Genomic DNA, 27914 nt, shown 5'->3' with positions numbered 1-27914 from the left:
GTGGTAATCCATTCGCAAATGGAAAGGGATCCCTATGGGCCCCGATCCCCTTTGAGAATGTTAAAAAAAAACATTTTAAGAGCAGGAAGTGGTACCACGGACCACTGCCTACTCTTAAAAAATGAAAGGTTCATTTATTTTTTTGAAAACGCATCCTGTTTTCTTTTAAGGAAAACAGGTTAGATAAAAAAAAAAAGATTGCTTTATTTAGAGCACTCAACAAACATGGTGGTCTTCTGACCCCACCATCCTGTGATGGCTGTCATTCCTAATGGGCTGTAAATTGAGACCTACCTCATTAATATTCATGAGGTAGGTCGATTTGTAACCCACTAGCAATCACAAATTTAAAATTAATGATCATATTTTAGGAATAGCAATTTCCTATTTGTGATTCGGAGAAATTCTCAATTTGGAAATCATTAATCTCAATGTTAGTACATCTGGCTCATAGTGCCTGGGACCAGCAGTAGTTTCAAAATCTTTGAGGTTTTAGTTAAAACAAGTTTATAAGAGAAATCTGCTTTTGTCTATAGCACTTGGTGAGCAATGTTGGCTGACCAGCATTGTTTTACGATATCAATATTAATACCCTGAGAAGAGCTGGGCAGCAGAAAAAGCTGTACATCACATTCCAATTGGCTGGCAGAATATTGGTTTCTAGCATGGAGTATTTGACAAGCTTCATCCAAGAGAAAAGCAGGCCTTTATTTCCTGCCAGGGCCGTCACTGTGAACATTCTGATGGTTAAGTTAAAGGACTCAATGGTTGCATTTGAGTTTAGTAGAAAATATATTTTGTTTATTATATGCTAACAAGACCTCAAATGTGTGATTTCTCACATCCGTTTTCTCGTTGGGCAGGTTTTTAATGAAGATATCATCGCCCTCTGCGACAAACTCACTTCTTGCACCATGGAGCTTTACAACGTTATTGTGCGTGACCTGCCGCCGACCCCTTCAAAATTCCATTACATCTTCAATCTCCGTGACCTTTCCCGGGTCTATAATGGACTTACTCTCACAACTCCGGAACGGTATGATGCACCTGCAAATTATAGTCTCATGTGCTGCTCTTACACAGTCTCCATCAAATCCTTTCAACACTGTTTTTAACTTACTTCATTGTTCAGTAGTTTAGATATCTAGGTACTGATTGCAAAGCAGAATTCTCTTCCAGGGCATCCTCATCAATAGTCATAAGCACTGAATATTCCCGCCCATGTGGAGGAACCCCGGAAATAATAAAAATATATATGAAAAACATATATATATATATACAGCTATATATATATTACCTACTGGCGGTCGCCAGTAGGTAGTTATAGTTAGGACCACGTTTCCATAGGAAATCCGCAACATTCTATTTTGAATAACTTTGGCGCCGGTCGTCGAATCCTCGCGAATTTTTCAAAATAGGTGGGGCGCTACGCTCCGCTCCTACCCTGAAAGAAGCGGGGGCTGAGATAAAAGGGGGGTCCCAAAACGCGTTTTTCCCATGCATTTTTCCATAGGACCTTTAGACAGAGCTACAGCCCGAACGGCTGAACAGAATTTAATGAAATTTGGCAGAGAGGTAGTCCCCAGGTCAAGGAAGTGCCTTTTGTAGGTTTGGTGTAAATCTGTTCAGTAGATTCTGAGAAAATAGCATTTAAATCAATATATATATCTGTGGCAGCTTACGGTGCGCTTACGGTGCGCTTACCGTGCGCGTACGGTGGCGTGCGCGAGCTCACATCTGATTGGCTGTTAGATCTTAGTAAACATTCGAATCGGAAGAAAGGAGGAAGTGTCGGCCGCCATTTTGTCACTCGCACTGTCAGGGGGGTGAATAAAAAAGGTGGATAATGTGAAAAGGGGGCAGGCTCGACAGTCCCTGACCCCCTAGCCTTGGTCATTTTTTCGAAAAATCGCCGAATGCGCGTAGCGTACGCGCACGGTGTAAACTGCGAAATTCCGCGAAATTCGCGGAATTACACGTACCGTGCGCGCTCGGCAAAAAAAAATTTGCAAAGAGGAAAGCTTAAAAAAAAATAAAAAAAATTGTGAGGTAAGGTTGGCTCTTATAAGAGCCGTTGGGTTAATACAGGGATAGAGGAAAGAAAGAATGGGAATATTATAAGCGTCTACAAACATGCTGGTCTATCTTATTGTTAATAAGGGGAAGACTGATCTCCCCATAAACAATAAGACCACCACATCTTGTACACCTCATTTCAACCCTCCCAAATCGAGGGTTAATGTCCACAGGCAAAGAAGAAGGTGATGCTCCCACCTCAGAGGAAGGGCTCAGCTGAGCTGCCGATGATGTACTCGGCTGAGCATCTGAGGTTGGGCTCTGGTGACTTACTGAAGAGTTTTCTCCAGTATGTCGAGCAAAGGTCCTGGGATGTCTATCCTGCAGGTGTCTTTTCATAGAGTGATTTCCAAAGGAATATTTCTTCCTTGGATTTCCTCTAGATAAAACACGGCCACAAAGTGTGCAAGTGACCAATTGAGCATTCACCTTTTTCTCCCCCTCTGGAAAAGTAAAATACTCCCATACAAAAGAAGTCTTTTGTTTCCTCCTTCTCTGGATCATGGTGGTGCTGCTGGCCTCACTCTCAGAAGAGCTCTGCTGTTCTGCCATTGTATCCCAATGTCAATCCAGCTCCTTCTCCTAAGGGATCTCAAGCAGTAATGAGGGGAATGGGTGTGGTGTTTGAAGTTTCTGGAACTGAAAGTAGTTTAAACCAATGAAAAGTGTTCCTTGTGGGTCACATGACCTACCGTGCGCGCTCCGTAAGCTTACGGTACGCGCTCGTAAAAAAGTGCGCATGCGCTGTGGTAAATAAAATATCACGCTGTCATAATTTTTCAGATATCAATAAGATCATGCATAAAGCAAGAGGCTGAGTCTGTGGTATCAGATTCATAAAGGGCTTTATTCCAATAACTCGAGTCAAAGGGAGAATATCACCATCACCAAAAAAGGATCTGGACGGGGCTGAAAAGTATTCTCAATATTCTCAAAACATTATTCACAGAGTACAGTATATATACATTTCTCAATTGTACGTAAGCAAGAGAGCAAGAGAGAATGAGATAAGAACATGTGGGCGTGTAAGTAGGCGTGAAGGTGGGCGTCCATGTGGGCGTCCACTTGATGATAATGGGTAAATTGTCATGTGTGGGTGGATACCTGGAGATGATTTCGCAATGTCAGCAGAAATACTTGGCAGAGATGCGCGTGCAGCAGCATGACGTGTGATAGACGTGCAACTAGAGGGTGAAAGGGACTTGACATTTAGCTCTACATGTGGAGACAAAAGTCTGGGGTTATGTCAACCTAATCCCAAATCATATCTAATATCCTATGTTTAAAGAACTGTGTTATCCACAAGGGAAGGGCTCTCGGACAGAATCTATTCTATACTGACTGTGTGTGCGTGTACAAGCGTCTAAGTGTCTATATGAGATGCAAGGGGCAGAAACTTTCCATGGTAACAGGGCTATGAATTACTTGCATGAGGACAGAGAGGCCGGGCCTTTTGCTTGGTAGCTGGAAGAATGTTTACTTAAACTACTAGACAGGAATGCATCGGCTGAGGAGCAAAGTAGATAATTCGAAGGTGAAATACAGCTCTTGGCAGAGAATAGGCTGATGTCAGGCTTCGTGAGCCGCGCAGAGAATGAGACAAAGTTCATGGTCACAGATGCAGGCTCAGACTGGAGCTTTCAGAGGCAGAAGGCAAGAGGAGTTTCGATGGCAGAATCAGGGCCTACTTGCCTGGACTGTAAAAATGGCATAAGTGAACCATATAAAGCCGGTGGCCTTTCATATTTAGGAATGGAATATCCGGCCTGTTCATGGCGGATCTGACAGAGGACATGTTGACGGTGGACGCACATGTGTTTGCGTCTTCGAAACTGGAACTGGAGGGAACATACATGTACTTGTAACATGCATATAGAACCGTTGGGGTCCAAGATAGGGGACATAACTGGTCAGGAGAATCCACATTTCCACATTCCCTCCTTGTCCCCTACTTGCCCTTCAAGAGATATCAATCTTCATCAATCCATTGATCTGTTCATATAGCATCATTTGTTCTTCTTTCTTCTTCCGTGATCTTGAATGAAATCTTGGTGGTGGAATACACGATGTGGCACACAGACCACAGATCGCTGGTCCACATTGTAGACATAGACAGCAACTGAATAGTATGAGAAGGCCAATACCTAGGAAGGATAGGACCCTCCATCCAAAGGTAGATAATACACTCCAAAACCAACCGGACCAAGTCCAGGTGCCTGGATTCTGGTGTATCTGGCTTACAATCTTATGAAGGCGAGTTATGGCTTTATATACAGATGGCGAATTTTCTGGTATGAAAAATGCAATAGCTTGATCCGATGACCCTACAAGCTCCGCCCCTATCAGCCAGGATAACGTCAAGGACAAGACTATTTTGAAGCACAACAATCCGCATAGCAGACTGCTCTTCTGTTAAATTGCCTAAGGCGGAAATAGTTTCGTTCACTACTGCTTCAAGGGTTCTGGTTAATCTACGTATCAGCTTACTATTGGTAACTGTACCTATATAGGGAAAGAAACCTTTATTGAAATCTGTGTATTTTTCCCATGCTGCTTCAGTGTAATCGACAATTGGGAGATCTCTCTGCTGTCTATTGTGTACTAAATGAGTATTTCTATGAGAATCAGGAGGAGCTAGGAAAACAGGTGGTAGGAGGAATGCTATGTAACAGGTACCATCCCAATCTAGAGGTAAGCGTATATATGCGGTCTGGCCACATATAAAGTAGGAATGACGAGAAGCTCTAAATGTAGACTTGCCTTGATCACTGAATTTTATTACAGTGGTGCATTTACTATGGCCCATGTGTATGGAGCCATTCTTTCTTATACATAATTCCTCTTTTACTGGGAATACGGACATGGCGGGCAAGATTGGTGTAGCTTCAGATTCAACGTTCAGGATCATGAGGTTAAGTGTAAAATTACCTAATCCATATACTTCATTTCTTAGATCAGTTCCTGTTCTTTTGGGAAGTCCCTCCTTGTTAGGGTAGCAGACTTTAAGCAAAAACTAAATTCAGGTTTCCCCATACCCAGTTGTCTTGATAAACTGCGGAATTCAAATCTAGGGAATTAATCAAACTAAACCATGCTCCACAGGAGCCATTGTGTGTGAACGGATAGAGAATAAAGGGGCAAAACTCCCTTATAGTTCTGATAGGGGGGGAGTCGGCCACAGACCCAGCAGTCTGTAGCATTGCTAGTCTGATGTGAATGGTGCAGCATCTGAATAAAGGTATTGTTGCGTAAGGCAAGTCGATATGATAGCTCATAGGATGGCAGATCACTAAATGTGTGCTTTATGGTATCATTAGTGGAGGAGTGTAAAAGTGAGGCAATAGGAGGAAAAATAGCATGTAGTATTAAGCTGATACATATTATCGTGATGCTCTTAAGATATTGAAAAATTACAGTCACTATACATCTATTTGCTTCTTATCTAGCTCTCTTATTTTTGCTTTATGTTATTGTCCAAGATCTTATGCGAGCCAGAATACATGTTCAACCGCTTCACCACCTAGTGGACTTAATTGATCAAACGGGTTCTGACTTTTTGAATCAAGGTTTAGCTTTGTGGAAACTTCTGGGCATTCTCCTCTAGAAAATGTTGTTCAAAATCCAAGTTCAAAGTTTTTTTTTTTCTTTGTAAAAGAGTGGTGAAGGTGCACTTTGACTTTAACGGCCGTCCCCGTGGTCCAGAGCACTGACTTTGGCGCCTGTCATCCAGGAGCGATGGAGTATTCTTTGACCTGGGTGTTGTCAGGGAAGGCGGCAGCAACCTGCGAACAACAAGAGAGTAGTGCAGACATCAAGGAAGCCAGGTAATCTGTCAGCATGTTACTGTCAACATAAGTAATCTTTTAGGCATTGTAGTGCCCCACATATTTGGTGGTCTACCAAAGACCACTTCATAGGGAGATAAGCCTGTTCTAGAATGAGCTACTATTCGCATGTAAAAGAGGGCAACCGGCAGGGCTACCATCCAGTCTATACCTTTGTCTGCGCAAAATTTTAATGTCTGATTATGTCTTTCTACAAGGCCTGCTGCTTCAGGATGTCGCACACAATGGAATTTCCAGGTATACCCTAACAGAAGGGACACCTGCTTCATTAGTACCAGGACATATTTGTAACCTCTACATCTGTTTATTTGGATATAATCCATTTGGAGCACTTCAAAAGGGTGGTCAGGTGGATGGAATCCACCTTGTTCCATCGGAATGCCTTTACCTGCATTGAATTGGCAACAGATCATACATGTTCTGACCTTTTGTTTCGCTGCTGCACGCAGGTGCTTGTTGAACCATATATTCTGTAAACTATCTATCATTGCTTTCTCTCCTAAGTGTGCAGGACTATGTGCGGTATTTATAATCACTTGTACCATGGTATCAGGAAGAAACCATGTGGATTTGCCCTTTGTCATCCAACCTTGATCAGTCAGTACCCCTCCTTGTTCCGATCATTTCTTTAATTCGTTTACAGTAGCATGTGTCTGAATGTCTTGTACATCCCTGGAAGGATCCCTAACTGTCATGGCTTTGGACAGTGATAGTATCTGTGATTTTGTCATGTCTAGTGGGGTCTGAGCTGTCTGTTTAGCAGTTCGGTCTGCCAGATCATTGCCTTGGGAAATGGTATCTGTGGCTCTAGTATGTGCTTTACATTTTAGGATAGCTATGGCTGTTGGTAAATGTATTGCTTCCAGTAGGACTTGAATATGGGGGCCATGCTGTATCTTGGCCCCATGAGAGGTCAAGAAACCTCTTTCTCGCCAGAAAATCGGTGTAAATGTTTACTCTCAGGTGCTTAGCTCTTATGCACGCTTGTGTCAGGGCGATGAGCTCTGCTGCTTGTGCTGACAATATGTCTATTCTTTTAGTCTCTATTATTACAGTATCAGCAGTCACTGCATATGCTGCCACTAATTCTCCCGCCCCTGTCCTCATGCATGAGCCGTCAACATATAGTGTTAGGTCGGGGTCTGGGAGTGCAACATCTGTCAAGTCTTGTCTTGGTTTAGTCACGGTATGTATTACTTCAACACAGTTGTGTGGTGAAACGCTTTCTGTACTGGAGGGCAAAAGGGTAGCGGGATTCAGTATGTTGCATCGTCTGATCTCTATGTGTGGTTGAAATAACGTCAGCTCATAATCCGTCAGTCTAGCTACAGTCAGGTGTTGTGTTTGTGTCCGGTTCAAGAGAACCTCTACTGCGTGTGGTACTTGTACTGTCAGAGGGTGGCCCAGCACTATCGAGTCACTTTGTCTTATGGCTAAGGCCGTTGCTGCAACTGATTTTAGGCACGCAGGCAAAGCCTGTGCTACTGGGTCTAATGTACTAGAAAAATAAGCACAGGGCTCGTGTTTTCCTGCATGATCTTGTGTTAGGACAGATAGTGCTGTTCCATCCCGCTCTGTCACAAAAACATAAACGATTTGTTGTAATCAGGGTTTGCTAAAACTGGTGCTTGACATAAAGCTCTCTTTAATTCTTCAAATGCCACAGTGTGTTCTTGTGTCCAAGGGAGGACTTTAGTAGAAGCTGTATTAGGGGCTTGGACTAATTCCCCTGAAAGATCACAATAAAACATGAGGAAAAGGGGAAAACACCATACCTATTTCCTTGGCTTAATTTCTAAGGGGGCTAATTTCTAAGGGGCTTAATTTCTTAAGGGGCTAGCGGGAAGCGAACCTCCTCAGGGGCCAGCAGAAAGCCAATATTCTCCTCCTTCCCCCCCTTTTTGACAGGAGGAAATCTGAAACAGATTTCACTGCTGTCAAACACTATCAAACCCTGTGTCTTGTCAACACTATTAATCCCTGTGTGTAGCTACTGGGCGTAAGCAAAATTATAGGAGATACACAGCGTATTTGAAACGGCGAGAAATCCTTCAAATTAATGTACAAACCTCATTGTGTTAGCTCATAAGCTGGCCAAATGACATCTCATATGCAAATGTCCCTATTACATGAACCTACACCAACCTGAAGTCAATATTAATGCTAGGAGGCCCTAATAGGAATGCTAAATTACCTAAATATTCGGAAAACCAAGTTTAAGAACAGTTGTTAATGTTGATAATTAATAATTTATCTGCTAAAGAAATCAGTCAATGTGCAATAATTTCCACCTATACAATAAATAGCCTAATTCAAAAACAAGTCAACTTTTGGGGCCACCACTCACAAGAATGAGCTTACTAAAGCAAACTTTAAAAAGGAAATCCTGTCAGATATTTTCTCATTACCCTAAATACCGGGCCTTATTTGTCACTCTGTGGTGGCAGTCCTTATTTAAAACAGGCCTTTCAAGAGTTAAAATGCGAGTGCACAGATCATAATTGTTCCTTAATGTCCAATCTGGAAACATATGACCGAGGCTGCCTGTCTATAAGAGAAAGGCAGTTATGTGAAAAATATTTTAGTCTTGCATAGCCCTTTTCTTTTGTTTCATTCATCTCCAACACCAATTAGACATACACTGATAACGTGTTGTCTGCTATTTTGACAGCATGATAATGGTAATATCATGTCTGTGAAATTTAGTAATTGTGCCAAGCCATCAGTATACCGGGCACAGAAAGCATAGATAATTACACTAACATATATAAATGAGCAGCGATGCGTAATTACAGTACCTACAGCTCAGATGCGAACATTCTGGCCTGCTTAATTTGTCAGGCTTATAATCAATAACTTATTTACCTGCCCTATACAACCCCATCTGGCAGTGGGTCATCCCAATGATGACCGCGTCAAGTCTGACACACAGGATCAGCAACAATAATCAAAAAATGACGAACACACGAACCTGTCTCTTTTTTTTTTTTTTTTTTTTTTTTTTTTTTTTATAAAAATGTGCTATGCTTCTTTGTACACAATGTACCCTCATGTCCTAGTCGAAGATGCATCCCACATCTTTCCTCACAGACCCGTAACCACTGGATCATTTATCCAATGCAACTGGTGGCAGCTTGTGGCCACAATTCAAAAATGTCTGAATTTGAAAATCGTTTTTATATAGGCACATAGCCCTTAAAATTCCAAACAAGAGCAACATTTTACTTTCTGACCAGAAGCAATATAACAATTGCTAAAAAATAAAACAAATCTTCTCCATAGACATTTCCTCGGGGCACTTGTTTTGCACAGAATAGAACAAGGGAATCTTTCTCGACTTACATTTCTCAGCTGCCCTGTCTTATCAGAGAAGTTAAAAATAGCCCCTCAGCGCGGCCTGAGCCTGGGCTGCCAGCCATCTTTTTTTTTGTTTTTCCTACTCCTGGCCCCAAGGCTCTCCAGCTGCAGGCATTACACAGATGCGATGTCAGAGAAGCCTTCTAAGCAGTGCCCTGTTCTGCTCCTCTCATCGGCCCCCACCTACACTGGCTACAAGGTCAGAATCTGTCTCCGATTTCTGTATCACATTCTGCTCTACACGGCCCCCACCTTCTCCTCACTCTGAAGCTGTCAAAGACAAAAAGACTACTCAATTCCATAAAAACTGCAATAATTCGCTCAATTGAAAAATTATTTTTACATACAATTTGCACTCAGGGGGTCATAATCTTACCGACTTGACCCAGCACATTGGCTCACTGGACCATCAAGAACACAAACCTGTATTCATGAAAAATTTGCAAATTCGAAATACCCACAATTCTTTTTCCAAGCTAAACTTGTCACTAATTATTTTTCGTTAACACTTTGTACATTAGGGGTGTCATCAAATCACAGGAGTTGCTCCTTCTCTAGCTGCACCCCTCTCAATTTCCTATTGACAATGTAGTCAAATGTTGGACCATGTAAACACCAGCTATGCGCTGTTCATTTGGTGGGGGGCTCAAGAACCTTTGGGCTACTATGTAATTAATATATGTATTATAACTGGTCTTTTTACTGGGGCCACTCTTGCTGGGCCCTCTGAAAGGACGGGATAAATACCAGCAACGTCAGTATTTCTTTTTCTGTCAGCCTGCGCTCATTTTACCAGCTCAAATTCCTCCTGTAACATCTCATCCTTGGCTTTTCCAGACACCAGTCCACTTCTCTCTGCTTCATGAAACACTTACTCTGTCCTTCTATGTCACTCCTTGCGCCAAAAACTCAATGGCATCCTTCCAAGCTGGTCTACATTTTCTCTTTCATAAGAGTGTTTCGTTGTCCATCTACTTGTCCTGCTTTTACTCGTATACCTTCCTCAACTAACACGTTTTCTCGGGCTTTGTCTGAATCCTCCCTACTTTTCTCTTCTTTTCTGAGCGCTTACTCTGTGCGTCTATGCTATTCTTTACGCCATAATTCAACAGCGTCTTTCTGTGACTGTCTAGCTTTCCTCTTCCACAACTCTTCTTCGACTTTCATGATACATTCGGCATCCCAGGTCCCAGCTACGGGCCATCTCTGACTTTCTGGTAACTCTTTGGTGTAGTCCACCCATAGATCAAGGAATAATATGGCGTCTAAGCCATGCTTGTGATACATTATTTGCCCTGGAGTGTCCCTAGGAGGAATAGGAACTGCTTCTTCAAGCACCCCTTTTCTAGTAATAATCTGTCTTAACTTCGAAAAGAGCGGCATATTGACAACTGATCTGATACTTAATCTGGAACACACTTAATACAAAAAGCACAAAAATGAACAATGAACAATGAACAATCATTCATACCACAATATTTGAACACTTTAAACATTAAACATTAAACATTTTAACAACGACCGACAATGATGACAGTCTGCCTAACTAATCACCACGCTGAATTCTTGACAATAACTGAATACTTCGGAATACTTGATATACTGCTAAACAGTACATATACACTGCTAAACAGTGCAGACCGGATTTGTGTACCCAAATCCGTCTTGACCGGCACAACCTATGTGCGCGTCAACACGCCTCCCCGGCGATGGTACTCACCGAGTAGCTCCTTGAAACGGAAGGCCTCAGAGAATGGACTGGACTCGACGACTGCGGACATCGGACCCTCTGGACATCGGGACTTTGAAAACCTGGTGGGCCTCTGTATACCTCGGACGCAGCTCTCTCGCAGGTGGGCTCTGGGTAGACAATCTGCGTTCCTCACCGCCTCGTATGGATGCCTGGTCACAGTCTGTCCCCTTCGGTGGCCTGAGGGAGTTGGCGGGAAAACCCGCGACGTGCACGCTTGAAGTCCATCACGGCTATGGAAGGGGGCAAAACAGGACCTTCATCTCCGGCGTGTGGGGAAAGAGATTAAACTGTTCGGGCGCCATTCTGTGGTAAATAAAATATCACGCTGTCATAATTTTTCAGATATCAATAAGATCATGCATAAAGCAAGAGGCTGAGTCTGTGGTATCAGATTCATAAAGGGCTTTATTCCAATAACTCGAGTCAAAGGGAGAATATCACCATCACCAAAAAAGGATCTGGACGGGGCTGAAAAGTATTCTCAATATTCTCAAAACATTATTCACAGAGTACAGTATATATACATTTCTCAATTGTACGTAAGCAAGAGAGCAAGAGAGAATGAGATAAGAGCATGTGGGCGTGTAAGTAGGCGTGAAGGTGGGCGTCCATGTGGGCGTCCACTTGATGATAATGGGTAAATTGTCATGTGTGGGTGGATACCTGGAGATGATTTCGCAATGTCAGCAGAAATACTTGGCAGAGATGCGCGTGCAGCAGCATGACGTGTGATAGACGTGCAACTAGAGGGTGAAAGGGACTTGACATTTAGCTCTACATGTGGAGACAAAAGTCTGGGGTTATGTCAACCTAATCCCAAATCATATCTAATATCCTATGTTTAAAGAACTGTGTTATCCACAAGGGAAGGGCTCTCGGACAGAATCTATTCTATACTGACTGTGTGTGCGTGTACAAGCGTCTAAGTGTCTATATGAGATGCAAGGGGCAGAAACTTTCCATGGTAACAGGGCTATGAATTACTTGCATGAGGACAGAGAGGCCGGGCCTTTTGCTTGGTAGCTGGAAGAATGTTTACTTAAACTACTAGACAGGAATGCATCGGCTGAGGAGCAAAGTAGATAATTCGAAGGTGAAATACAGCTCTTGGCAGAGAATAGGCTGATGTCAGGCTTCGTGAGCCGCGCAGAGAATGAGACAAAGTTCATGGTCACAGATGCAGGCTCAGACTGGAGCTTTCAGAGGCAGAAGGCAAGAGGAGTTTCGATGGCAGAATCAGGGCCTACTTGCCTGGACTGTAAAAATGGCATAAGTGAACCATATAAAGCCGGTGGCCTTTCATATTTAGGAATGGAATATCCGGCCTGTTCATGGCGGATCTGACAGAGGACATGTTGACGGTGGACGCACATGTGTTTGCGTCTTCGAAACTGGAACTGGAGGGAACATACATGTACTTGTAACATGCATATAGAACCGTTGGGGTCCAAGATAGGGGACATAACTGGTCAGGAGAATCCACATTTCCACAGCGCAAACGTAACGCTTACGGAGCGCTTACGGGGCGCGTACGTATGACGGCACTCGCGCATGCGCATTACACGCACCCGCGTAAGCGCGACGTTGGTTCCGCGCATGCGTGTACGCGTACGTCGCGTACGTATTACGAAAACGCACCGTACGTCATAAGGACGGTGCGCTTACGTGATACGTACGTGACGTACACGTAACGTCAGCTTACCGTACGCGCACGGAAACAAATGCAAAAAAAAAAAAAAAAAAATAAGCAAAACCGTGCAAAATTAAATAAAAAATCCATAGGTTTAACACACATTATAGTTAGGAATTAGCATTTAAAAAACCTTGCAAATTCACTGAAAAAACCATAGGTTTCACACACGTTATAGTTAGGAATTAGCATTTAAAAAACCTTGCAAATTCACTGAAAAAAACATAGGTTTCACACAAGTTATAGTTAGCTGTACATTTCACTCATAAAAAACCTATGAAATTCCCCCGTTATAGTTACTGTAGGCAACTATAACTCACGCGACCGTAATCCTGTGCTGATGACATATGTGTCTTTATGAAAAAAAAATATTTGTAATATATGTATAGCTAAAATTTTGTGGAAGAAGACATGGGCAAATAAGTGTCTAAATACAGTATTAGCATCAGCAGAGGATTGCGGTCGCGTGAGTTATAGTTGCCTACAGTAACTATAACGGGGGAATTTCATAGGTTTTTTATGAGTGAAATGTACAGCTAACTATAACTTGTGTGAAACCTATGGTTTTTTCAGTGAATATATATATCAATTTTTCTCATACCAATGCAGCCCTATATAGGAGGCTAAACAATGCAATAATAAACAAATGAATGCTTTTGCAGATACACATTGTAAATATATACCACAGGAGTACAAGTACACTTGAACTCTTTTTAATGAGTAAACTCATGAAAAACTGCGCAAAAAAACAAGCATTGTTAGCCTACAGGCTGCATTGTAAAGCAATAGCATAGAAACTGAAACCCATTGTACAGAAAACTGGCACCGTGCCTTTAAGGCAGCCATGACCCCTAGCTTCCCATCATGCCTCAGGGTTGACAGGCAGGTTAGTTGTTCTTTCCGGCTCCTTCTGTCAGGACCCTGGATTCACAGCTCTCTTTTTTTACTTTTCTGTTAAAAATACCTTGATTTTTTTGTGGGTTTTTTGCCTTTGCTCAACGTCTTTTGACCTTAGAGTGAGGTTTAAACCATTTTTTTGTGACAGAAATAAAATTTCTCTGCCAAAAATGCCTTCTTTGTTTGATTCTTGCCCAGCCTGTGGCAAAAGGAAGGCCAAGTCAGACATACATGATGTGTGCATCCTCTGCCTCCCTGAGTCTCACTCTCCTGCTTCCTGTCAACACTACAGAAAACTATCTAGAAGAACCATCAAAGACAGGGAGAGAATACGTCTTTATGGCCTCTCTGAAAGAGGTAGGTCCCCAGTAAGGAGAAAGAAGAGAACGCGATCGACGTCGAGGAGCAAGGTCCCGCTATGTTCTCCTTCGGCGTCGGGCTCGACGTCGAAGTTACCAGCGGCAGAAATACAGTCGTCGTCGAAGGCTTCGGTGACGCAGGAGCGTCACCCTTCAATTTGGAGGGCCAAGTCTCCAAAGACATTAGATAAGCGTCCGGCATCAAGACTAGATCCTCCACCACTGACCCTTCAGCGAGGATCGTCGTCGACAGACAGGTCATCGGACTACCATCAGTCGGCGTTGAAGCAGAGATCTTCGGCGTCAAGGCGTAAGACACCATCACCGATGTCGAGACTGAAGACACCGCCGACCTCTCACCGCAGGTCAACGTCAAGACACAGGTCGTCAGAACACCATCGATCGGTGTCCAGGCAGGGGCTTCTGTTGATGTCACCAAGGCGTTCGACATCGAGGCATGGGTCTCAAGCGGTTTCGCAACCGACGTCGAGACAGAGTCCTCCGTCGAAGGAAAGACGTTCGACGTCGAGGCAGGAGTCTCCGTCGAAGAGAAGACGATCGACGACGAGGCTGAACCCTCCGTCAAGGAGAAGACGTTCGACGTCGAGACAGGGGTCTCTGTCAAAGAGAAGTCGATCGACGTCGAGGCAGAGCCCTCCGTCGAAGAAAAGACGATAGTTGTCGAGACAGTGGTCTCCATTGATACAGTCGGCATCAAGGCATAAGTCTCCGCTGAGAACGGAGAGGTCGGCGTCGAGACAGATCTCCGTCGCGGATGACGTCGAAGCAGAAGTGTCTGCCGGTGTCGGTCCCTTTAAGCCTTTCTCCGTCTCCATCATCGACGTCGAGAGCAGGCTCCCACCATTCCATCTACAAGTCTGGATCTCAGGAAGTGGTGATCTCATCATCAAGTAACCAGACCTCTCTCTCTGGACAGCAACGTTAAGTTGAAAGGTCTCATCCGGAGGGGCGAAAATCTCCTTCCACACACGTTTCTCTCCTGTTAGAGCAGAGAGGACACCATCTATTCATCTCTCACCCAGATGGATGTGACCCCTACACCACTGGGCTGATCTTACACAATCGGCAGGTGCTCGAAGTGATTCGAGCCCTTCTCACAGGTCTCCTCTGGCTCGCCTGGTCCAGGCTGTGGATCTCTCTCCACCAAGAGATAGAGCCCGCACTCGCTCTCCTGCACCTCCCTCTAGGAGGAGATCAAGATCACGCAGCAGAAGGAGGTGGCGCAGATCTCCAACGCCTTCCACCTCCTCAACATGCCCCTCAAAAAGGGACTACTCACCCACCCTTACTGACAGTCCAACATCGAGGATCTCTCCGGTGGACTTTGTTGGCACGTTCCAAGATGTGTTTTCCAGGGGAGCTAACAAGCTGAACATTCCTATGGCAACTCAGCAGAGCACGTCATCGATAATTTTTGAAACTTTAAACCAGAGGGCTGCTTCTAGACCGTTACTTCCATTGGTGCCGGGGCTCCTCTAGCCGGTTATGGACACCTTCCTCACGCCGGCAACCCTCAAAACCGCACCGGCGAGAATTCTGAAGAAGTATCGCCCACCAGAGGGGGACCCATTATTCCTGAAGTCTGATCCTCCACAGGACTCAGTGATTATCGCTGCGGCTAGGAAGACCCACTCAGTGGCGTCCTCGTCTACAGTGCCACCGGACAAGGAGAGCAAGATGCAGGATTTGTGGGGGAGAAAAGTATGTGGCACGTCCCCCTCCATGCTTAAAGTCTCCAGCGCATCGGCGCTACGATAGATCTCTGTGGGACTCTCTCCAACGCTTCACGGAAAAACTGCCCAGGGAAGACCGTAAGGACTTCGAGGAGATCTTGCAGGAGGGCAGCTTGGTGACGAACCAAGTAATCAGTGCTGCAGCGAATGGGGCTACTCTCTCAGCCTATTCCTACGCCCACGGGATTTGCACCAGAAGATCATCCTGGCTTTGCCTCACAGCGCTGAAACCAGAAGCGCTGTCCCGGATCCTCAATCTCCCTTTCTCCGGCTCATCTTTATTCGGTACTCACACGGATGAGGAAATGGCTCGGATGGAAATTGAGCTGGAAACTATGAAAGCGGTGGGACTGGAGAAAAAAAAGAGTTCCGTCGTCGCTACCGCCCTAATGATCAACGATCCTTCCAACAGAGGGTTCAAACCCCTCATTGGCAAAAACACCAAAACCAGCAGGGTCAACCAAAATCCCAGTATCAAGGCCGTCGATCCTCCAGAGGAAGAGGAACAAATCGCCAGTCCTCTACCTCTACGAAGGCTCCAGCCAAGCAATGAGTGCCCGCTTCCTCCATCACCATCCACCACTCCAGTGGGGGAAGTATTGCAAATCACCTGCAAGAGTGGCGAGCTATCACGAAGAACCAGTGGGTGTAAGCTATGCTGCAGAATGGGTACTCTCTAAGTTTTCAACGTTGCTCACCCTCGATCCCTCCGGTGCCATCATCGTGCTACCAGATCAACATGCCGCAAAGGGAAGTGGCAATCCTTCTACACAAGTCAGCCATAGAGAAGGTGCCAAAATCACAAAGAGGTCGAGGGGTCTATTCATGATACTTCTTGGTAAAGAAAAAAGGTTGAAAATCAGACTAAAGGCCCATTCTGGATCTGTGAGCACTCAACAAGTACATCAAACGGGAGAAATTTCGCATGTTGGCTCTCCACCAGATATATCCTCATCTCCGATAAGGGGATTGGATATGTTCGCTGGACTTACAAGATGCCTACTTTCACGTCCCGATAAGTCAGCATCTCACGCAATACCTACGATTCCTAGTTGGATCGTCCCACTATCAATTCAAAGTGCTGCCCTTCGGACTGAAGTTGGCTCCCCAAGTGTTCCCGAAGTGCATGGCAGAAGTGGTCTACCCTCACCTGGACGATTGACTGCTGAAAGGGCCCTCTCCCCAGAGTTTGAGGAACCATTTCCGGCAGTGCCTAGGTCTTTGTCAACAACTGGGCCTCCATGTGGACTTCAAAAATTCGACACAACAGCCCACACAGACAATACACTACCTGGGGGCTATGATAGACTCCGAGCTAGGAAAAGTGTTTCCTTCGGAGGAGAGACAATTATCCATTACACAGAAAGGCAGACAGATTTTAGGTTTAAATCTTTTTATTGACAGTTGAATAAACACAACCGAATCCCAACCAAAGCCAAATAGCAGCACCGCACCCAATCCCTCAGTAGTGAGTGCGTCTCTCATTTTGCTATGCATCAAGCCCGGCACCCCCAGCTTGGGATATTCTCAGCCGTCGCTAATAAGGTGCCGCGGGGCAAAGAACAAACCTATGAGTCCCCCCCTCCCTTCAACCCACCCCCGTCCCTCCCTACAGTCCACGTCCATCCATCTCATCCCTCCTCACTCTCAATTGCATCCCGTTCCTACTCCTCTTTCTGTCCCTCGGATAGTCTCAGCAGGCGTAGATAACGGGGGCAGGTGACTTCCCTGAACTCAGTGGCCAACAACGACAAAAAGGAGCCCCACAGTTCTCTATATTTGGAGCTCTTCCAGACAGCGTTTGCATGAGTTTTTCAATGCCCAAAACATGCCACAGTCTATGTAGCCAACCAGTAAAAGACGGCAAGGTGTTGGAGCGCCAATGGATGAGTATGTTTTGTATCGCTGAGCCTAACGCTATGGCCATATGTCTGTCCCTGCGTGATTTGAGCGGATATGTCAGAGGATTTGGGAGACCCAACAATTCATACGCCGGAAAGCGAGGTATCTCAGTGTCAAAGTGCTTGTCCACTTCATCAAGCACCTGAGTCCAGTAAGCCCGTATGCCCTCGCAGTCCCAAAGCAGATGCAGCAACATACCTCGCTGCCCACAGCCCCTCCAACAGTACGCATCCCTCTGCCTGTCCATCACATGCAGACGCTCTGGAGTATAATACCAGTAGGTTGCTACCTTTGTGAGTGTGTCTGTGAGTCCCATGTGGTACGCTGAGTGTCGAGCCCTGTAAGATATTCCCCCCCACTCCTCCTGAGTCAGTGTTCTTCCCAGCTCCCTCTCCCAGCGCATTTTCCCTGCATTGTATGTGTGTGTGAATCACCTCTGGAGCGTTTTGTAGAGGTCTGAAATCAGTTGTTAATCAGATGAGCGCGTCAGTAACCATCGCTCGTACTGCGTGAGCCGCCTATCCGCCGATGACCGAACCCGACCATCCAGCGCCTAATGTCGGACCTGGAGATCTCGAATGCGTTCTGCCTCCGGCAACCCATACTCCTGTCTAAACTGCTGGAACGAGTGTACTCCTTCAGCCCCATATATGTGGTAAAGAAAACGGCAGCCCGCCGGTTTCCACCTATGGAAGGCCACCTGATCCATACCGGGCGAAAAATCTGGATTATCAAACAAGGGGGTAAGCGGGGTGGGGAAGGTGGTAAGCTCGTGAGTGACGCTAGTGCGATCCCAGACTTCTAGGGGAACACGGGTAATATGGGAGGCATAGAGGTTGGGAGGCCTGTGCTGTTTCCTCAGGTAGGGAACTTCCTACAACGGTCTAGCTGCCACCGCTTGGTCTTGAAACAGCCAGTGTTTTTTGGACTCCCAACGGCTCCACTCCACCAGGTAGCGTAATTGTGCGGCTTGGAAATAAAGATGGAGATCAGGGATCCCCAGCCCCCCATCCTCCGGCGCGAGAGTGGACAGCAACCTCTTCATGCGTGGTTTCCGCCCATTCCAGATGAACTGGGCCAGCACCGACTGTGTCTGCTGGATCCAACCGGCAGGTGGATACAGGGGTATGGTGCGAAAGAGGTAAAGGATCTGTGGCAGTATGGTCATTTTAACCGCCGCGATCTTTCCCAACCACAAGAGGGGATAGTGTTTCCATCTCCCGAGCTCCCTGCGGATCTTCCGCCGCAGAGCAGCATAGTTGAGAGCCACCACGCACGACAGCGTCGGGGCCAGCCGGATCCCCAAATAAGGAATCGATTCCTCCGCTCACTGAAAGGGAAGCACGCCCTCCAAGTATTCCCTGGTAGCGGGAGCCAAGAAGAGATCCAAAGCCAGCGATTTGTCCGCATTAACCTTGAACCCCGCTACCCGCACGAAGGCCGCCAAGTCCGCCACACACGCCGGCAGCGCCTCTCTCGGATTGGACAGAGAGAGCAGCACATCGTCCGCATATAAGCTGACCGTGTGTACATACCCCCGAACTTGATCCCGGAAACTCCTAGATTTTTCCGGAGTCTCTGGGCCAGGGGCTCCATATATGCAGCAAAAAGCAGTGGCGATAGCGGACATCCCTGCCGCGTGCCTCGTGTTGTAGGGAAGCTGGCGGACGTATGTCCATTTACTCGGACCATAGCTGAAGGGAATTTATAGCAGTTAAAGATATGGGTGCGGAATTTCTCCCCCAGCCCCATCCGTATCAACCCCTGTTCCAAATAGGGGCAGTGAACCCGGTCAAATGCCTTCTCTGCGTCAATCGCAAGTAGCATGTATTCCCCGGGTATGCGGGAAGCTTTCTCGATCAGGTGCATGATGCGTTTCATATTGTCAGGGGCTTGCCAGTCAGGAATGAATCCCGCCTGGTCCGGGTTAATTAGATTCGGCATGTAGGGCGCCAGCCGACTGGCCAGAATTCCCGAATATAGCTTAAGATCTATGTTTAGAAGGGAGATGGGGCGGAATGCTCCGCAACGCGTTCGGTCCTTCCCCGGCTTAGGAATGACTGCTATGTGTGCCCCCAAAATGTCCATGGGAATCGCCCCCTCAGTCGAGAAGGAATTGAAGAGTCGAGTAAGGATGGGGACCAGCACTGTGCCAAACGTCTTGTAGAAAATAGCGTTAAAGTCATCCGGCCCCGGGGTCTTTCCCGGCCGCAAGCTAGAAATAGCCGCAATCACTTCTTCCGGACGTATGTCCCTATCTAGTTGATCCGCCTGGACTTTGGACAGGGCAGAGAGCTCAACCGAGTCCAGAAAAGCCGCCCCACTGTCAGCGGACCACCCCGCACCATCATACAAGGCAGCATAGTAGGCTCGGAACTCTTCAGCGATATCTCTATCGTCAGTGACCCGCGCACCGTCTTCCCGACAGATCTCGCTGACCCCCTGACGTCTCTGAGCCTCTCGGAGCTTGTGGGCAAGTAAACGTCCACACCTATCCCCTCCCGTGTAGTAAGCATGCTTTAGGCGAAGAGCAGCGTATTCGGCTCTATCCTGATCAAGAGCCATCAGCTGCTGCCTGATCACTTTCAACTGCCGCCATACTCTAGGAGCGCCCGTCCTCTGGTGCATTTGCTCCAGCTCCTTAGTTTTTTGCGTGAGTTCTTCTCTCTTGCGTCGCCGCTCTGAATTATCAGCCGCAGCGACCGCGATAAACTCGCCCCTAAGTACCGCCTTCAGTGCCGCCCATTGGGTCGCCAAGGACGTGTCGGTGTTAGCGTTGTGTGTAAGAAAATCCGCGACCGACCCGCGAATCTGTGTCAACACATCTTCCCGGTGCAACAAGGTGTCTCTAAGACGCCATACCCTATCTGGCCGTGCCGGCGGCGGCAGAGTCAATGTAGTAAACACCGGAGCATGATCCGAAAGCGAGATCGCCCCCATCTCCACCACCCCCACTAGCTCTCTAACTGAGGATAAAACCAGGAGGTGGTCTAGTCGGGCGTAGGTTTTATGTGCATGCGAGTAATAGGAGAATTCTCTATTCTGTGGATGAAAGCTGCGCCACAAGTCTTCCAACCCCAATTCTCGTATCCTGTCTAGGCCTGCCGCAGAAATTGCCCCCGCTTGCTGCGAACGCTGACAAGATCGATCGCACGTGTTATCCAAAAATGAGGTTTAGATCGCCCCCCTAAAATAATAAGCCGATCGCTCGTCGCCGTAACCTCCGTGAGGGCGGACTGCAAAAATCGCTCCTGACCCTCATTGGGGGCGTAGATTGAGCCAATGGTAAAGGTCAGTGCGCCCACAGCGAATCTGTAGATCAATAGCCGTTCTCTGATTTCGGCCTCCCTCTGCAGGACCTCCCCTCTAAAACGCTGAGCTACCAGGATCGCAACCCCCGCTGTCTTGGTAGGGCTAGAGGAGAAGAGCTGAACCGGGAACTTACGAGTCCGGAGCCTATGACAGTCTTGAGCTAACAAATGGGTCTCCTGAAGGAGGCAAATGTCGGCCTCTTAGTTCTCTAGACAGGACAGCACGGCTCTGCGCTTAACCGGGTTATTGAGACCCTTCACATTAAGTGTCAGTACTTTAAGTGTAGATGGCGCCATGTGTTGCAGCGGGTGTTATCAGAATCTGCCCCATGAACGATGCCGCCCGTGCGCAAAGACTATACCAAGGGTACATGTTCCCCCCTTCCCCGGGCGCTGACGACCCGCTCAAACATACACCGTGATGGACGTGGAACTCCCGCTGTGAGAAGTTGGCCTGATGTATGATGTCACTAGTTCTAGTGTACACCTTATATCAGTCCAAACAACCCTTATGGTGATTGGTTGTAAAGTCCACATAGAAAGCAGACCCTACTCTCCTACACAACCCCCCCCCCAAACTTAGGGACATTAAACTAACCTTGACCAGTTGAGTCTTCATGTTCTAAGTGGAAATATCTGGAGAGTCCATCTGCATTGGCATGGTCAGTCCCAGGTCTATGTTCCACTGTGAAGTCCATCCCCTGTAGGGAAATGGACCACCTAAGAAGTTTGGGATTTTCACCGTTCATCTGATTTAGCCACAAGAGGGGCTTATGGTCTGTCTGAATCTTGAAGTGAGTGCCAAACAAGTATGGCCTCAGCTTCTTCAGGGCCCAAACCACAGAAAAGGCCTCCCTCTCAATAGCTGACCAACGTTTCTCTCTAGGGGTCAGCCTTCTACTTATAAAAGCAATGGGCTGGTCTTGATCATCTATATTCAGTTGTGAAAGAACAGCACCCACACCTAACTCAGAAGCATCTGTCTGGACAATGAACTCTTTGGAGTAGTCTGGACTTTTCAGAATAGGTGCACTGCACATGGCCTGCTTCAGGTCATCAAATGCTTTTTGACAGCTTACTGTCCACTGAACGTTCTTTGGCATTTTCTTGGAGGTCAATCATTAAGTGGTGTCACAATGGACCCATAGTTCTTAACAATCTTTCTGTAGTACCCAGTCAGGCCCAAGAAAGCTCTGACCTGAGTCTGGGTAGTTGGAGGAGTCCAGTCCTTTATGGTCTGGATCTTGCTCTCCAGTGGTTGAACCTGACCCCCACCAACCAGGTGGCCCAGGTATACAACCTTGCTCTGCCCTATCTGGCACTTAGTGGCCTTGATAGTGAGGCCTGCCTTTTGCAGGGCCTCTAAAACATTCCTCAGGTGGACCAGGTGATCCTCCCAGGTGGAGCTAAAGACAGCAATATCATCAAGATAAGCTGCACAATAATCATCCAACCCAGTAAGGACTTGATTCACCAACCTTTGGAAAGTGGCAGGTGCATTCTTCAAACCAAAGGGCATTACCACAAATTGATAATGTCCTCCTGGGGTCGAGAAAGCAGTTTTGGCCTTTGCATTCTCAGCTAGTCTGATTTGCCAGTAGCCTGCTGTCAGGTCAAATGTGCTCAAAAACTTAGCAGCTGCCAGTCTGTCAATGAGCTCATCTGCCCTAGGTATTGGGTGGGCATCTGTCCTAGTGACAGCATTGAGACCTCTGTAATCCACGCAAAACCTCATCTCTCTCTTACCATCTTGGGTGTGAGGTTTTGGCACAAGAACTACAGGACTAGCCCAAGGGCTCTCTGAAGGTTCAATGACTCCCAGCTCCAACATCTTTTGTACCTCAAATTGTATGCAGTCCCTGACATGGTCAGGTTGCCTGTAGATTTTACTCTTCACAGGCAGACTTTCACCAGTGTCCACCTCATGGGTGCACCAGTTTGTCTGACTTGGGGTCAGAGAGAACATATGTCTGTAGGATTGCAGAACCTGCCTGCAGTCCTGTTGCTGATGGACAGTGAGGCTGTCAGAAAAGACCACACCATCAACTGAGCCATCATCAGGGTTCTGAGTCAACAGGTCTGGGAGAGGGTCACTCTCTTCCTCCTGCTCCTCATCTGTAGCCATGAGTAAGCCCATGTCTGCCCTGTCAACATATGCCTTCAATCTGTTGACATGAAGCACCCTGTGGGGGCTTCTGGGAGTCCCAAGGTCCACCAAGTAGGTGACTTCTCCCTTTTTCTCAACAATAGTGTGGGGTCCAGACCATTTGTCTTGGAGGGCTGCTGGGGCCACTGGCTCCAACACCCACACTTTCTGCCCTGGCTGGTAAACAGTCAGCACAGCCTTTTGGTCATGCCAAGCTTTTTGGAGTTCTTGGCTTGCCTCAAGGTTTTTAGAAGCCTTCTTCATATACTCTGCCATCCTGGAGCAGAGACCAAGTACATAATCCACTATATCAAGTTTGGGTTGTCTGAGAGGTCTCTCCCATCCCTCCCTTACTAAACATAGGGGTCCTCTTACAGGATGCCCAAACAAAAGCTCAAAAGGGCTGTAGCCAACCCCCTTTTGTGGGACCTCTCCGTAAGCAAACAGAAGGCAGGGTAAAAGGATGTCCCATCTTCGCCTAAGCTTGTCTGGTTAACCTTTTATCATTCCCTTTAGGGTTTTGTTGAATCTCTCAACAAGCCCATTGCACTGTGGGTGATAGGGTGTGGTGAACTTGTAGTTCACACCACACTCCTTCCACATTGCAGTCAAGTATCCTGACATGAAGTTGGCACCTCTGTCAGAAATGACCTCCTTTGGAAAGCCCACTCTGGAGAATACTCCAAGCAGGGCCCTTGCCACAACAGGAGCTGTTGTGGTCCTCAGGGGAATAGCTTCTGGATACCTGGTGGCATGGTCCACTATCACCAGTATAAATCTGTGCCCAGATGCTGTTTGTGGGTCCATTGGTCCTACAATATCTATGCCCACTCTTTCAAAGGGGTCCCCCACCACAGGTAGTGGTATGAGGGGGGCCTTTGTGGTGCCACCTGAATTGCCACTGGCTTGGCAGGTGACACAGGAGCGACAAAACTCCTTAGTATCTTCTGACATATGGGGCCAGTGAAAGTGAGGGACAAGCCTGTCCCAAGTCTTGTTCTGGCCTAAATGTCCTGCAAGGGGAATATCATGGGCCAAGGTAAGAAGGAAGCCTCTGAACTTCAGTGGTATGACCAACCTCCTAGATGCACCAGGCTTGGGGTCTCTAGCCTCTGAGTACAATACACTCTATGGGTACCTTGAGCATTCCCTGCAGCCTCAGCAGCAGCCAGCTGTCTGAGGGGTTCAAGAGAGGGGCAGTCTAATTGAGCCTGTCTCAGATCTGCCCTTGAAGGTCCCCCTGTCCCAAGAAACTCAACCTGATCAGGTTCAAGTTCTTCTAGGACAGTTCCTTCAGGGCTCTCAGAATCATCCTCCTGGTATGGCTGATCCACCACCTGAGGCAGGGGGGAAGGCACAGCCTTAACCCTACTGCTCTTTCTCTTGGGTTGTGACTGGTCCATAGTTTCAGGATCCAGCACTGGTTCAGTGGTGCACTTTTTGGCCTGTGACCTGGTCACAGCAAGGACATGTGCATCTATCCCCAGCATTTATGCATGGGTCCTATACCCCACTTCAGACCAAACTGAAGTTTCAAGATCATTGCCCAGTAAACACTCTACAGGAAGGTCTGAACTAACAACAACTTTCTTGAGGTCAGTTACCCCTCCCCAGGAGAAGTTAACAATAGCCACACTATGGGAGGTAGTGGCATTGCTAGCGTTGGTCACTAGGTAATTCTCACCTAGTATGATCTGTCCAGGGTCCACAAAGGCAGGTGTTACCATTGTGACACTAGCCCCAGTGTCCCTGTAGGCCTGAGCCATTCTTTGGTTGATAAAACGAGTTTGTCTGTAGTCGCCTAGGTTACTGGGGCCTACAGTAGAGGACAAAGCTAAGTCCCCATCACAGATCAGAACAGCCTGAGTAGGTATTCTGACTAGGCCAGAATCCTCCTCAGTTCCCAGGGTTAACCCCACTACACCCTTTTGCTGGGAACCACCACTTACAGCTGGACTAGGGGGTACAGTTGCCTTAGGGGCAATGGTGGCTTATCCTGCTTGGTGCACTCACTAAACCAATGTGAGTTGGACTTACAATAGTTGCACCATGGTTTCTTTTGGCCATCTTTCTTTTTATCCTTTTTGGGACCACCCTCCCCCTGAGCCTTTTGGGGGCCTGGTGAAGACTTCTGGTCTTTTTGTTTCTGATCATTACCCTTCTGGTCTGCCTTTTTCTGATCACCGCCCTGGTTCTGGTTTTTCTGCTTAACTCTAGTCCTGACCCATCTATCTGCCTTCTTTCCCAATTCTTGGGGAGAAGTCAGATCAGAATCAATCAGGTGTTGATGCAGTAGCTGGTTTTGACAGTTGTTAAGGATTTTTTCTCTCATGATCAAATTATACAATCCTGTATAGTCCTTAACCTTACTTCCCACTAGCCAGCCTTCCAGAGCCTTAGTGGCACAATCTACAAAGTCAGTCCAGTCCTGAGTCTGTGTCTTCTGGGTATCCCTGAACAACAACCTGTATTGTTCAGTGGTTAGGCCAAACCCATCAATCAGAGCACTCTTCAGGACAGTGTAATTGTCTGCATCCTCATCACTAACTGTAAGGAGCTTGTCTCTACCTTTCTCAGAGAAGGAGAGCCACAAGATAGCTGCCCACTGACTTTGGGGTACCTGCTGTACTTTGCAAGCTCTCTCCAAAGCAGTTATCCATTTGTGGATGTCATCCCCACACTTGTAGGGAGGGACAATCTATTTCTATATCATAGTGCCTGTCTCTATCCTTAGGGATATTGCCACCACCAGTGGGTTCTGACCCACTTAACTTTTGCTCTCTAGCCAGAGCAAGCTTCTCCTTGGCAAGGGCAAGTTCTTCCCTCTGAATCCTCAGATTAGCTTCCCTCATTCTGGCTTCATGCTCCTTTCTCTCAGGGGAAGTCATTCCCCTGTGAGAGGAAGCATTAGAGATGCTAGAGACATGGGAGTGGATGTATTCCCTTGAAGGGGATCTGTCCCTCCTGCTTCTCTGTGTAAGCCCACTTGGGGGTCTGTATGGGGGACCCCATGCAAACTCCCATGTAAGCTTAGGTTAGACTGGCTAAGTCTTCCTACTTGGCCCTGGCTGTCTACCTCTTCATCTGAAGTCCCATCTGACTCATCTGTGGTGGGTAGACCCTCCTTTGTACCTAGGGTACTGGCCTGTGAGGCTCTAAGAGCATCATACTCCTCTAGGAGTTGTACTAGCTGAAGGAGGGTAGGGTTTGCACCCTGTTTTAACTTTCTGGAGGTACACAATTGTCTCATCTCCTGAAAAGTTAGGGTATCATATCTAGAGGGGGTCTTCTTCAGACCTGCCCCTCCTGAGAGAGCATCTACTTGATCTCCTCCCAGAGACATGATCTAGTGAGGGTGTGGTGTGTGCACCTACCTACACTAGTTGTTTCTACTAAACCTCTCTGGTAGTTGTAGTCAGGGTGTGTTACTCCCTTCAACCTACAACCACTAAGTCCAGTAGGACTTAAGTATTATAAGCTATGTTATATGTACCTAGACAATATCTGTGTGATCTTTCAATTTAGTATCTCAAGATTACAATGGTATTACAACAGCAAGCTCAGATCCCAACCGCTGCTCACCAATGTGAGAAGTTGGCCTGATGTATGATGTCACTAGTTCTAGTGTACACCTTATATCAGTCCAAACAACCCTTATGGTGATTGGTTGTAAAGTCAACCTTATAGACCAGCTATCCTAGTGGTAGCATGGACAAGAGCAGTCTTAGGCTAAACTCTGAATGGCATGTGAAGCCAGCTGTGATACCATATATAATCCCTTGAATACCAAATGAAAGGACACCACAACAGATATATATATAAAATAAAGTGTATTTATTCTAGTAAAACCCTCAGCACTCTTTATGAGATTAGAGGTAAGTACACCACAGTCTTATTTAAGCATACATTAAGTCACACAGGTAAGTAATACAGTTAGGCCCTAGGGGCCACGCAAACCATATACTAAGTAAGTGGTATAAGGACCACTGTCACGGAAATAGGATAGGCCTAGGGAATCGCTGGGGCTACACTATACTACCCAAGGTTAGGAAGTGGGAGGCCCACGGGATTCAGGTGCAGAGTGGAAACACTCACGCGTAATGCGTAAAAGTCGATAGAAATAGTAGTTGTTAGCAATTAACAGTTTAAGGACACTTCTGAAGCAGCTAGAGAGTCGAGACTCGGAAACTAGACCCTAGGATAGTCACTACCCTTGTGAGCACCGAAGTACCCAAGTTACCTAGCCCACGGACTGCGGGTGCATAGGTGTGAACTTGCGTCGGGTTTCGTCGTGGACTTCTATGGATGCCTGAAGGAAAGTTGCTGACAGGCAGTCAGTGAAGAGTGTCCGGTGGATCCCAAGGCTGGGATCAAGAAGAGAGGAGACCTGCAAGCAGAAGGGACAGAGTCAAGGTCACTAGCCAGTGACCACGTGGAACCAGGAAGGAACCAGGCGATGTCGTGAAGATTGCAGGTGAAGGTGAAGCTTGTCGCTGCAGCCACGAGGACCAGGGAACGTCGAGGACGCCCAGGACCAGGAGGCGAGCTGTCCCACGAAGGCTCTTGCTGTCGGCGGCGTCGAAGTTGGACTAGGACTTACCAAGCCTTGGCAAGCGGAACCCACGAAGAACGGAGGACTTGCTTCTGGTGCAGACCAGGAAGGTCTGGGGTGCTTCTCTTTTGCAAGGAAGCGGGAGCCAGTCTGGAGGAGCCAAACCAGCAGTGAAGATTTCTGGATGCGTCGTCACAAAGGCCACTAGCCAACGGGCAAGCAACCGGACAGGCGCGGCAAGCAGGTAAATGCAAAAGGGCCCCACGCAGGAC

The 27914-nt window shown here is 46.9% G+C and overlaps 1 protein-coding gene across 1 annotated transcript in view; it reads left to right on the top strand.

Moving 5' to 3' along the window:
* DNAH10 (dynein axonemal heavy chain 10) overlaps nt 1-27914 on the top strand; it is a 1995301-nt gene that overhangs the window by 1389214 nt on the left and 578173 nt on the right. Inside the window, exon 48 of the mRNA XM_085636177.1 lies at nt 864-1036. Coding sequence (XP_085492303.1) covers nt 864-1036 — 173 coding nt within the window. The remainder of the gene's footprint in view (nt 1-863; nt 1037-27914) is intronic.

Source organism: Triturus cristatus, chromosome 11 (assembly GCF_964204655.1).
Source record: "Triturus cristatus chromosome 11, aTriCri1.1, whole genome shotgun sequence".
Classification (NCBI taxonomy): domain Eukaryota; kingdom Metazoa; phylum Chordata; class Amphibia; order Caudata; family Salamandridae; genus Triturus; species Triturus cristatus.
The sequence above is the reverse complement of the archived record's forward strand: the minus strand, read 5'-3'. Positions and strand labels throughout refer to the sequence as shown.